The 12,416-nt window shown below is 43.2% G+C and overlaps 1 protein-coding gene across 1 annotated transcript in view; it reads right to left on the bottom strand.

Annotated features, from left to right (window-relative positions):
* The window catches only part of FLT1 (fms related receptor tyrosine kinase 1), a 205,037-nt gene that overhangs the window by 81,886 nt on the left and 110,735 nt on the right, over positions 1-12,416 (bottom strand). Inside the window, exons 13-14 of the mRNA XM_019971466.2 lie at positions 6,077-6,385; positions 991-1,137 (exon numbers count right to left, since the gene is read on the bottom strand). Of these exons, the coding sequence (XP_019827025.2) occupies positions 991-1,137; positions 6,077-6,385 (456 nt within the window). The remainder of the gene's footprint in view (positions 1-990; positions 1,138-6,076; positions 6,386-12,416) is intronic.

Genomic DNA, 12,416 nt, shown 5'->3' with positions numbered 1-12,416 from the left:
ACACAGGACTTGTGGCCAAAAAACCAAAACAAACAAACAAAGAAACAGAAGGAACATTATAACAAATTCAATAAAGACAAAAAAAAATGGTCCACATAAAAAAGTCTTTACAAATCTTATTTAACTAGGGAATCACAAGACATACAACAGATAATGTTTATACTTGTGAATTTAAGTCTAGTTTTTTTTTGTTGAAAGAAGATCAACATGGAGAAGGAAATGGCAACCCACTCCAGTATTCTTGCCTGGAAAAGTCCATGGACAGAGGAGCCTGGCAGGCTGCAGTCCATGGGGTTACATGACTGAGCATGTGTGCATGAGGGTGGAGGGTCACGGGTTGGTAGCAATAAACTGGTAGAACTAAAAAAAAAAAAGATCAACAAATGACCATCAGTTTAAATGGTTTGTTTTTTTTTTTATCAGTATTCCAAAATATAATTTTAAATATTTTTTAAACCAAATCATTGAAATCAGTATCAGTGAACTAAGGAGATTATAAATCTACTCTGAACTTAAACTATGCCAGGCATTCAAAGCTCTGTTTTACCTCAAACTGGAGGAACTAACTCCTCACTTTTCCCTGTTGTCCAGATGAACTGAAACATTTTCTGAGTGGCTCTTACTATTTTCTGAATGCACAATTTTTTATTTTTATTGTTTTTGGCAGCTTGTGGGATCTTAGCTCCCAGACCAGGGATCAAACCCAGGCCCCCAGGCAGTGAAAGCTGAGTCCTAACCACTCGACCACCAGGTAATCCCCTGAATGCCTGATTTAAAGCAGACTCTGGAAGGCTCTTTCTACGGGCTTAGTAATATGGTCTATATAAGAACTGACTTCAGTATCCTTCCCTGGAAGTGGCTTAACCATGAATCAGAGCTCAAATATGATTTTTGCAGTTCCATCAGCAGTTTTAGACTTCCTGGAAGAAAGTTATAGGGATTTTAAGAGGCTGAGGAGAAAGAGGAAATTCAACGAAAAAAGTCTCTTACCAGGTTCTTGCTGTATTTTGTGGTTGTTTTTAAACCAGGTTATCTGAGGCTCTGGGACACCATTAGCATGACAATCTAGAGTGGTCGAACTGCTGATGGCTACCGTGAGGTCACTGAGGTTTCGCAGGAGGTAGGGTGCTTCCTGATCTAGTGGATAAAGAAAGGGAATTGTTATTACTTGTAGGACTCATTCTTTCATTATATATGCATATCGACACTGTGAAAATAGAAAAGCAGCAAAACTCAACTGTAAGTGTTCATTCATATTTTGTTCCCTCCATTTTTCCTCTGTGGTTAGCCTACTGCTTCCTCTTAAGTTACTGCAATAAACCGAAATCTGTTAGAACACCGAGGAAAATCAAGAACTCAGTTCTGTATTTTTAGATTTCAGCATCAAGGTTTTTGCCTGGCCAGCTAGTTTCCTTCCTTTCTTTGAGAGAAACTTTTTTTCTAAAATTTACAGATTTTTGCATGATATTTTAGGAACTAAAAAGGAAACGGACATGATTTTGGATATGGCTGGTAGTGAATTTTTACACAGATGCAGGGAGGTACAGTGATGAGCTAACCGAATTTTGCATTTTTGTGTTTTATTCACACGATAGTGATGAGCTAATCTAACTTTGCATTTTTGCATCTTACTAACACGGGAGGGCATGCTTGTGTCTCTCAGCAGTCAGTAACCTAAACTGTGAGGTAGCAGACCAAACAGGAGAATTTCTTGAACTTTGAAAACTTTTTATTAGGAGTGTTTCCTTCCTCCAATCCCTTCCCCAATGCAAACGACCAGAGGATTAATTCAAGAGACAGAGGCACAGATGCGTAGTTTTTGTACTATATAATAGCACAAATAATGTATTTTATATTACTTTCTCTTAAAACATACAAATATGATACAATACAATTTATTTTAATAAAATGCCAACCAATATAGTACAACAAAATGAATTTAATACATTAGGAGGCAATACATCACGACACTAAAATCCCACACAGAAACAGCAGTACCCCAAGGCCCCATGAGTACAGCGTCTCTATTTTAATGGAGTCAGTCCTGCTGATGTGTATACATTCTAGTTGGACAGGTGCTGGATTGGTAAGTCAAGCTTGCAAGATAGAAGGATAAAATTGGCTCCTATAATCTTTCCCACTCTCTCAAACCATCCTCCCCACCACTCGTTGCCCATCTGGGAAGATAAATCAAAAGAGTTCTGGCATCACTCACACATTCTGTGTGACTGGTTTCTGAGCTGACTCTGCCCATTTCTGATGTCCTCCTCTCACTGAACTAACACTGTGAAAGCAGCTTGTATGTGTGTGCGCTTAGTCGCTCAGTCATGTCCGACCCTCTGCAACCCTATGGACTGTAGCCTGCCAGGCTCCTCTGTCCACGGAATTCTCCAGGCTAGAATACTGGAGTGGGTTGCCATGCCCTCCTCCAGGGGATCTTCCCAACCCAGGGATTTGAAGGTCTCCCGAATTGTAGGCAGATTCCTTACTGTCTGAGCCACCAGAGAAGCCCAAGAATACTGGAGTAGGTAGCCTATCCCTTCTCCAGTGGATCTTCCTGACCCACCACGTTCTGAGAGATAACACCTTGCAATGAATGGCTTTGATTCCATGTCCCTGCAGGACTCTGCTGAGTCCCCACTCCTTTCTGTTTTTATTCCTGCAGGGACACTCTCTGTATGAGCATTCGTTACAGCAGTTGAGAAACCTCAGGTTAAAAAGTATGTTACTATATGACTCTGATAACATGTTGACATAGCATGACGTGGCAGGGTGGCTGTCTGTTAGAAGAAACAGATTTCTCATTCAGTTTGGATTTCCATAGCTTATCATTAGTCTTTTCTCATTTTATACAAAATGAAATCTGAAGGCAAAAAGAACTGAAGGAGTGCTAATGTATCGACTCTTCAAATAGAGTGTGAAATGCATAACAGCAAGCATCCTTTGACCTGTTTTAGTGTAGTTCCCCTAGTCTGCTGTGCAGACTCATTTTAATATTTCTGGGTTTACATTCTGTCTGCTCTGTCAAGTACCTTTTCCTAACTGAAAACGCAGCCATGTATCAAACTCTTCCACTTTGATAACTTTTACATGCTCGATCATTACAATTTTGACATTTTTACAGTCAGGACCCCAGACATATCAGTGAAACATGACAAGATAATAAAGAACAGCATCATATTACTATTTCACATATTTTACAGCCAAGTGTGACACATCTCATTTAAAACCCAGAACAGACCCAGTTCACTGGGTTACACTTGTAGTGGCTTCCTCTAGCACATTTACTATTTCCCAGGCACTAAATATGAAAAAGTAATCCATCATTGCCCATAGGTCTTATTATAAAAAGGAAGGCTGAATACACGGCCCGTCACACCCAGATTATTTTCATGGCTACAAACTGGAACCATCAACAGCACAGACAGCATTTGGCTTCCCTGACAGGTGTGTTTGAAAACAATGCTTATATGAAAGAGAACATTTTAACATAAACGTCACGCACAGCTCCCCAAAGCCCTCTCTCAACTACACGAACATCAGACGAGAAGTAGCACAAGGACTGAAGAATGAACAGAGGAATGTCAGTTAAATACAGAGTTCATATCAACATGTCTGAAACATACAGTATGAGGATTTTTTCCTCTGTACCCATGTTTGAAAAAAAAAAGTTCTCCTAGGTGCAAAGTCTCATTTTTGGCAAGTTTCTAAATGGCCTAAATCAACCAAGGAATCTTTTTTTTTTTTAATCAATTCCCACTTTACAGTCATCTATTTCAGCATTTTTAAATAGAGAAAAGGTACATTGCACCCATATTTTTAAACCTGAGTTATTTGATGGAAATAGATAGCTGCTTTCCAAAATTTAATGAAAGGGAGAAGATCCCTTCAAATGGAGAAAACCAGGATGAAAAGAATATTTCTGCTGGTTATCAGTAGTCAAAGATAGCACCCCACCAGGTCCTTTTCCTTCTCAGCATCTGTGCCCCAGAGATCTGCTGGGTCCCATAAATAAGTGGTTTCTCTTCTCCATCTGGAAATGGGCCTGAGGAACCAGCCTCACACCCTCTACCCCATCTCAGTCATTCTCCATAGCAGGCTCCTTGTTCTTTCTTGTTCTCCTCCCCTACCCTTATGCCACACCCAGAAGACAAATGGACAAAAGTCAAAACCCACCCAATCATATTTTTTCTTTTTGAAACTCCCTGGAAGGATTCATTACTCTAAGGGATTCTTGACATCATCCTTTGTAAAATACTATGTCCTTCCCCTACTCGGGAAATGATCGCTTCTGCATGTCCAATTCACCTTGTTTTTTCATTTGCTTTTTCAGCTTTATTAAAAAAAAACAAAAACTGAGCGCCCGCCCTCCCCCAAGTCCTACGGCATTAAGGCACTCTTTTCCTGGAGGAACACACTGACTTATAATGAACAATTCGCCAGGCTAAAGAGCCATAGGTACAATTTCCAGATACAATTGATTATTCTTTCCTTTGGGCTGACAACTTCCAGGTTGCTAATTGTTTTCAAAGCATTTGGGGCTCTATGAAAGTGGCAATCTGGGGAAAAGCTATTGTTTACTCCTTCACATCTGACAAAAGCAATTCCCACGTGAAAGACAAGTTTAGCCGTGGGACAGAGCCTGCTACCTAAAGGAGGAAACAGTCTGGTGAGTTCCCAAGCCTCGGGAGCTGTCATGCTGACACCTCCCACTTACTACCCAGTCCAGCCACCGCTGCTCTCAGCCTTGGCTATTTTGGTCATTAGAATTTGCTTTCCAGTAGTTCAGGCAAGTCACAGGCAATGATCAATCATAAATGAAAACAGAACAATGCATATGAAATTGGTGAAAAAGTCACTTTCCCCTCAAATGCAAGCTGAAAACAAGAGATTACAAATCTCTCTGGATTAGAAAATGGGATACATTTTAAAATGACTCTTTGAGTCCTGCTTCTGTAATTTTGCCATTAATCCCCAGGGAAAAAAAACCCTATTAACATTTGCATATCAGGGAAGTGGACTTTTTTTTTTTGATGGACAAATTTGAGATTGACGTTTAAGAAAATGCATTAAACCTCTGGTCACAATAGCCTTTATTTCCTTGATAAATTGATTATGGTACACCGTTGAATGGCATCCATTGAACAGGGTGAAGTTCTTTAACCAGGAACAAGAATATTGAAAACGAAGGTGTGATCCACTTTTTGTTCAGGTGCTGTCAATGGCTATGCGGTCCACTCAGGGGCAGTGAGGAGGCAGCCCACTGGACTAGTTGACTAGCTACTGGGATCACAGGAGAGAACTGGGCTTGGCCTGAGTGGACTTTTGTAATTCACACTGTCATAAAGCTTCAAGACCTCTGAATTATCCCAACACCTTGCACCTTTGGGGCCCATCTTAGACGCTCCAGTTTAAAATTAATGTGCTTAACATATAAAAAAAAAAGCATCTTCAAATAAATAAGCATTATAACTTGCTATCATCCAGGTGCTATTTACAAATCAAAGAGCAGAGGCAATAGCAGGAAATAAAATCCGGCAGAGGTCCGACAGAGTCTCCAGTTCAAGTGTCCCTAGTTCTGGGCTGGCCAGTGAACCAATCCATGTCCATCTTTGGTAGACACCAGCATCTGTTTAAATTATTCAGGTTGGCAGCTTGGAAACATGAACATAAAAAGGGGCGGGCATTAAAGTGGAAGGAAAGGGTCAGTCCCCAGTTGTCGTTTATCAGGCGGGAGAAGACAGCAAAGAGCAAAACGCAACAGAACCTCCAAATCCAAACGTGCACTGGGTCGGCCCCAGAGAGCGGACCCCTTTGGCCCAAACGGGGCGCCCCAAGCTGGGGGCCCCAGGCGGGCTCATTGTTACTCCTATCATCGCCAAACTCATTTTGGGAGGAGCTTCTCCTCTGAGCCGGAAAATGAGCAACAGTGACAATAAATCAAGATGATATGAGACAACTGTTACTTGGTAATGAGTCCTTTAATGTTTTACATTATTTTGTGCGGTACAATCATTCCTCGTGCTTTTAAATTTGGAGATCCGAGAGAAAACAGCCTTTTTGTTGCAGTGCTCACCTCTAATGATCACTTCTTTCTTCTGGAGGATTTCTTCCCCTGTGTATATGTTCCTAGCTCGGCAGGCATAGGTGCCCGAGTCTTCCAGGGAGGCGTTCTTGATGACGAGGTTGAACGTCATGGAGTGCTCTTTCGTGACAGGTGTCTTTTGCTTGCTGATGCTCTGTTGCGTGGTCTGGTTGTTCACTGTCCGCAGCAAAATCCAGGTTATGTCTTTGTACAAAAACTTGCTCACTGTGCAAGACAGCTTCAGGTCCTCTCCTTCCGCAGGCATTTTGTCCAAGGTCACATGAAATCCATGGGGCACATCTGGAAAATAAGAACAAAGGACTTGAGTTCATCAGAAAATCAGTGTCTCAACCTGAGACTGTATCTCATCACAAGATAGTCAAGGATCTTAAGAACTGTCCCTGCACAAATGGTCTCAGCATCAGCATTACAAGGATGGTATTTATCTTTTCTTTTTTTTTTAAGGGAACTGATTGGATGTGGCAGGTAGGAACCAACTCAATTTGCTCCATCAAAGTGAGGCAGGAAATGCAAAATAGGATGTTCTTAGGAGGGTATGTTTATTTACCAAACATTGCTCGGTGGAATGCTTTATTATAACTTGGGATGATAACCCATTGCTCTATCATGTACAGAACTCCTCCTGGCAAATGGGGAAGATAGTGAAGGGATCTAAGAGGAGTTTGTGCTAGAAAAGAAACCACAGGTAAATTTGATAGGCAAATTTACTTAACCAAGTTGTGAAGGAGACAGGAAGTCCCAGGCTGGAGCTAGGAGACTCCAGTCAACACTTTAATTCTACACTTTGGACTGACAGCATCCTTCCCTAGCTGCTGGCCCATCATTCCTCTACTCTTTGCTGGTACCGAGGGGCCAAAGGGAGCCAGCTATCCTGCTCAGGTACCCATTTATGGTGATTGTTCTACTTAACTTAGGGGCTTCCCTGATAGCTCAGTTGGTAAAGAATCCGCCTGCAATGCAGAAGACCCTGGTTTGATTCCTGGGTCGGGAAGATCCGCTGGAGAAGGGATAGATTACCCACTCCAGTATTCTTGGGCTTCCCTGATGGCTCAGCTAGTAAAGAATCTCCCTGCAATGTGGGAGACCTGGATTTGATCCCTGCATTGGGAAGATCCCCTGGAGAAGGGAAAGGCTACCCACTCCAATATTCTGGCCTGGAGAATTGCATGGACTGTATAGTCCATGGGGTCACAAAGAGTCTGACATGACTGAGCAACTTTCACTTCACTTTGGTCATCACTTCACTTCTACTTAAAATAAAAGAGCAAGAGTTCTTCTGAAAATGCGGACAACTAATTTGGGAAAGTTGCCAGAGTGCACAGAGTTGGGGGAGGATGGTTTCTAAATCAGATTTGCTCTCAAAAACATATTAAGGGACTTCTTTGGCTTCCCCAGTGGCTCAGACTGCCCGCAACACAAGGGGATGTGTGTTCGATCCCTGGGACAGGAAGATGCCCTGGAGAAGGGAATGGCAACCCACTCCAGTGTTCTTGCCTGGAGAATCCCATGGACAGAGGAACCTCACGAGCTTCAGCCCATGGGGTTGCAAAGAGTCGGGCACGAATGAGCAATTAACACACACACTGGTGGTCCAGTGGTTAAGACTCTGCACTTCCACTGCAGGGGGCATGGGCTGGATCCCTAGTAGGAGAGCTAACATCCTGCATGCCAAGGTGTGGTCAAAAAAAAAAAAAAGTCTTGAACCAAATACACAGACAATATATCCACTTAAAAAAAGAAAACAACATTACACAGTTTCCTAAAGGGACTACATCATTAAAAGGCATTTCTCCAATGTGGATTCCCAGCGAACCTTCATTTCCATCCTCTTGTCCCCTCTAACCACACCTCACAGCTTCCCTCCTCAGCTTTCTTAACCTGGACCATCATTTGGCATCTACGCTGACAGTTCCTTCATCTCCTTTTGGACCATCTCACCAGACAACTTTAGAAAATCCTTGGTTCCTGGCCCTGAACTGGCCTGCTCTCAAAACCTTTCCATTGCTTGTGACTAGCAGCATATCTGCACTTGAGCAAAGAATTGTCGCCAACATTTCACAAAGAACTTTGAAGATGAAAAGCACTATGTTATGCTATTATTATTATTATCCTTTGCACACAAAGCTATAAAGAAACCTTTAAACCTTAAGGGGACAATAGTCCAAAATTAGATATCATATCAACTCTTTCCTAAATCTCACTTTGCTTGTTTTTCTGATTTTTCTGGGCTTTGGCTTTATTATAAAGTGTCACGACTGAAGAAATGCCAAAGTATTCATCTGAAACCTGGGAGCCAGGGTGGGGGTAGCAGTGGTTTATGAAGCCATCAATGAAGGGAGAGAGAGGAGGCACCATGGGTTTGTCTGCTTTTAAAATTAAAAAACCTAAGAATTTGCCAGAAGAGGCAGAAGCAGCTGACAGTCCTTTTTTTTTTTTTTTTTTTTATACCATAACAATAAGGTATCAGAAATAGCCCCTCGAATTCAGCATCTTTTTATATTTGGGACACTTTCCCAGCATGAGGAGTAAACCGTCAGCCATCAACTTTTACACATATACTAGGGCAGAAGTCTCATGCCCTGGTTGCGATCCACTCATTTCTCAAAAGACAGCGGGCGTCCATTTACCAAGCCTCATCCTTGTGGTTAGGACCCAAGAGGGCCGAAGTAACACCATTGAGATCATGTCGAGAGTTTCTATTTACTTTAGTGATTTGAAACTTCCTGTGGAAATAGCTCACAGGTTTCCTGATGGAAGATTTTGTTTATCTTTGCCAAGCACCACCAGGAATCTCAAAATAAAATGCATTTAGTGACATTGGGAAGCCAGGGAGATAAGGCCGGGCTGTTCCTGTTTGAGCCTCAGTAATTGCTAACACACCCACAGTCATGCTGAGTGCCAGCAAAACAGCAAAAACACACACAGAGGAAGAGAAAAGCACCAAGGCAGTTTTCAGGTCTGTTTCTCAGGAGAGAGACCCTGTTGAGAAGCTGGTTTGGTTTATGTTGTCAGACAGCGCTTAGAAATGATCTATTTCTCAGGACAGCCCCTCTGCTGTTCTTTTTTGACACATGGGAGATGGTAAATAAGATGTCCTAAACTAGTTAATGAATCCAGAGGGATTTCTCCCCTTAATTCATGTCAATTTTTTTTTCAGCCTGAGTACAAAAACAGACCTAAGAAAGCAGGTCTGCCTTCTGACTCTCAAAGTGAAAACAAGCAATCTTCCCACACTTAAGGATCTGTAGTGGAATCAGTCCAGTCAGCAGCAGAACCAACTCATACTCACGCATCTGACGCGTGATCACATCCACGGCGTCTTAGGAGGTGGCGTGGAGAAAACTCACCCTCGCTCATAACAGACATTCTACCCAGGGTTAGATGATAGAGGACTGTATTTACAAAGGTACACGCTTGGGGCTGGCCATTTCGACTTGATTGGATCAAACCAATGAATGACGTTCATGACAAGAGACAAGTATAGAAGTTAGAAGGATGAAAGGTGTCTTCTCCTTTTGCAGGTGGCAATAAAGAAGACTTGACTTCAACTGGAGAACAGAAATAGCATTCTCTAGATAATGAGTGGTGACTAGAAAGTTCTGCTTGTTTTAATTAGATACTATGGTGTTTTTTGTTTATAGAGTGCTGAAAGGTTCTGATTTTATTTTTAATTGGGGCATGGTTGCTTTGCAGTATTGTGTTTCTGCTGTACAATGAAGTGAATCAGCTATAGGTATACATATATCCCCTCCCTCTTGGACCTCCTTCCCAACCCCTCCCCCATCTCATCCCTCTGCTGCTGCTGCTGCTGCTGCTGCTGCTGCTGCTGCTAAGTCGCTTCAGTCGTGTCCGACTCTGTGCGACCCCATAGACGGCAGCCCACCAGACTGCCCCATCCCTGGGACTCTCCAGGCAAGAACACTGGAGTGAATGGCAAAAGTGTGGAGAAGCCATGAAGGATGTTAATGGCCACAGAACCAGTTTTCATTAGTTTGGAAGGCAACTCTGTTGTTGTATTTTAAGGAGGGGCCAACCTTGATTGAAATGAGGATCTGTAAAGATCCAGATCTAGGTCTTTTGATTTCAAGCAGTTAAATTTTAGACAGCTTTTTTAAAGCATGAGCTGCAGTAGGTAAATATAAACATTGGACAAATATGCACTCATTTTTCAGGAAATAGTCATGGAAGGTGCAACATTCCTAAGAATATTTAGTCTCATCTCTAGGCTTTCCTCATAGCTCAGTCGGTAAAGAATCTGCCTGCAATGCAGGAGACCCGGGTTTGATCCCTGGGTTGGGAAGATCCCCTGGAGAAGGAAATGGCAACCCACTCCAGTATTCTTGCCCGGAAAATCCCATGGACAGAGGAGCCTGGTGGGCTACAGACCATGGGATTGCAGGAGTTGATGACTTAGCAACTAAACCACGCAGTGAGACTAAATCTCATGACAGAGATTTGAGTAAGAGAGAATTGTTTTAGAAATAGTGAACATCAGTAATGTACAATTACCAGTCAAAACTATAACTTTTCAAAACTGGGAGCAAAGAATTTAGGAGAATGATATGCCAAACAATGGGGACTTGATCAGAATGAATTTGTGCTCAGTTTTAAGATTAAAGCTCTTAAACTTGTAGAGGAAAGACATCGTGAGCTTTCAGTCAGGTATATTGGAATAGAATCCCCATCGATCCTTTCCATGGATAAGCCTTGGGATCTAGAAAAGGTTTCAAGTGCTCCATGGTTATAAAGTGGATCACGTGGTAGGGAGAAGGTGAAGGGTGAGTTCTGTCTGGGTTCAGGAGGGGGTCTGCTCTGTCAGCTGGGGTCCTTTCAGCAGCAGTGCTGGGCACAGATGTAAGCTGGAGCCATGGAGAACTCAGGGGGATGTGTGGGCTAGATGTTGATGCTGGATGTTGAGCACGGATGAACCTTCCCTGGGGACACTGATCAATGAGGGAATGAGAGGAGCTCCTCTCGGTCAGGGCATCCTCTCCCAGTACTGCCTGTGGACCCAGGCAGAGGGCTCTCTGTTCTGAATCTACCCTTCCCCACAATGGAGGGGCCAAGTGGGGTCCTGGAATTCCCTGGAAGATGATCCCAAGGCTGCTTTCAGACGGTCTCAGGCCTCCTCCCCTTCCTGACGTCAGACTGCTGGGCGGTCTGCACACTTGGGGGGCTCAGAGAGACTGTATGGGGGAGGCAAAACAGAGTTTGGAGGTGTGGCTGGGGAGACCATCCCCAGGGTCCACGGCCCCTTGCGGTGGGGACAGAGCCAAGTAATGCTGGCTGGCTCCTCCTGCGCCCCCAGCACTACCACACGCCCCTCCCAGCAGACCCGGAATTCTCGATTTGCACCTGACTTTCAGGTCATCATGAAAGGATATTTGTCCACCAGAGGCTAAAATATATCTACCCGCTTATTTGCATGATTTAGAACTTGCAAGTGGTTAGATGTATAGTTTGTGGGCCTCTTTGTCGGTCCTCTTGCCTTGATTCTGAAGATGCCAAGGCCAGAATGTTCTCTTCTTTCGACTGATTCAAATTCTAGGCCCCTCAGGACGCCCCCTTAGGTCCAGGAGCACCCCAAGTTTTGCTTCCTTCTCAGGGGCTTGGAGCAACCCTGTACAATACAGGACCACCTGTGGCTTCCAAGCCTTGAAAATGTGGCCAGTGGGACTGGACTGAATTCATTCGATTTTATTTCAATTCCAATTTTAAAAACCAAAGCAGTGTAATATTTTAAAAAATACTGAAGACATGTTAAAATGATAAATTTGGGATCTGTTGGGTTTAATAAAATGCACTTTTTTCTTTTTACTTCAAAAAATGGTTACTAGAAAATGTGAAATCACACATGTGACTTTTATATTTCTGTTGGTAGCACTGACTTACCATTGGTAAATTCATTGGTCATGTTAATTCTGCTCATTCATCTTTTATAAAAAAGAATTTAATGTCTTTATTTTTGGCTGTGCTGGGTCTTTGCTGCTGGTCGGACTCTTCTCTAGTTTCAGCAAGCGGGGGCTGCTTCATAGTTGCGGTGCAACCTCGCTGTGGTGCTTCTCTCGTGGAACACAGACTCGAGGGCACGTGGGGGTCAGCAGTTGCGGCCCCTGGGCTCTAGAGCGCAGGTTCTGTAGTTGTGGTGCATGGGCTTACTTGCCCCATGACACATGGAATCTTCCCAGATCCGGGATCGAACCTGTGCCCCTGCATTGGTCGGTGAATTCTTTACCACTGGGCCACCAGGGAAGCCCTGCTCATTTCTTTTGATACCAGAATACAGACAACATTTCTTCTTTGTGTCTGT

This window comes from Bos indicus, chromosome 12 (genome assembly GCF_029378745.1).
Source record: "Bos indicus isolate NIAB-ARS_2022 breed Sahiwal x Tharparkar chromosome 12, NIAB-ARS_B.indTharparkar_mat_pri_1.0, whole genome shotgun sequence".
Classification (NCBI taxonomy): domain Eukaryota; kingdom Metazoa; phylum Chordata; class Mammalia; order Artiodactyla; family Bovidae; genus Bos; species Bos indicus.
The sequence above is the reverse complement of the archived record's forward strand: the minus strand, read 5'-3'. Positions and strand labels throughout refer to the sequence as shown.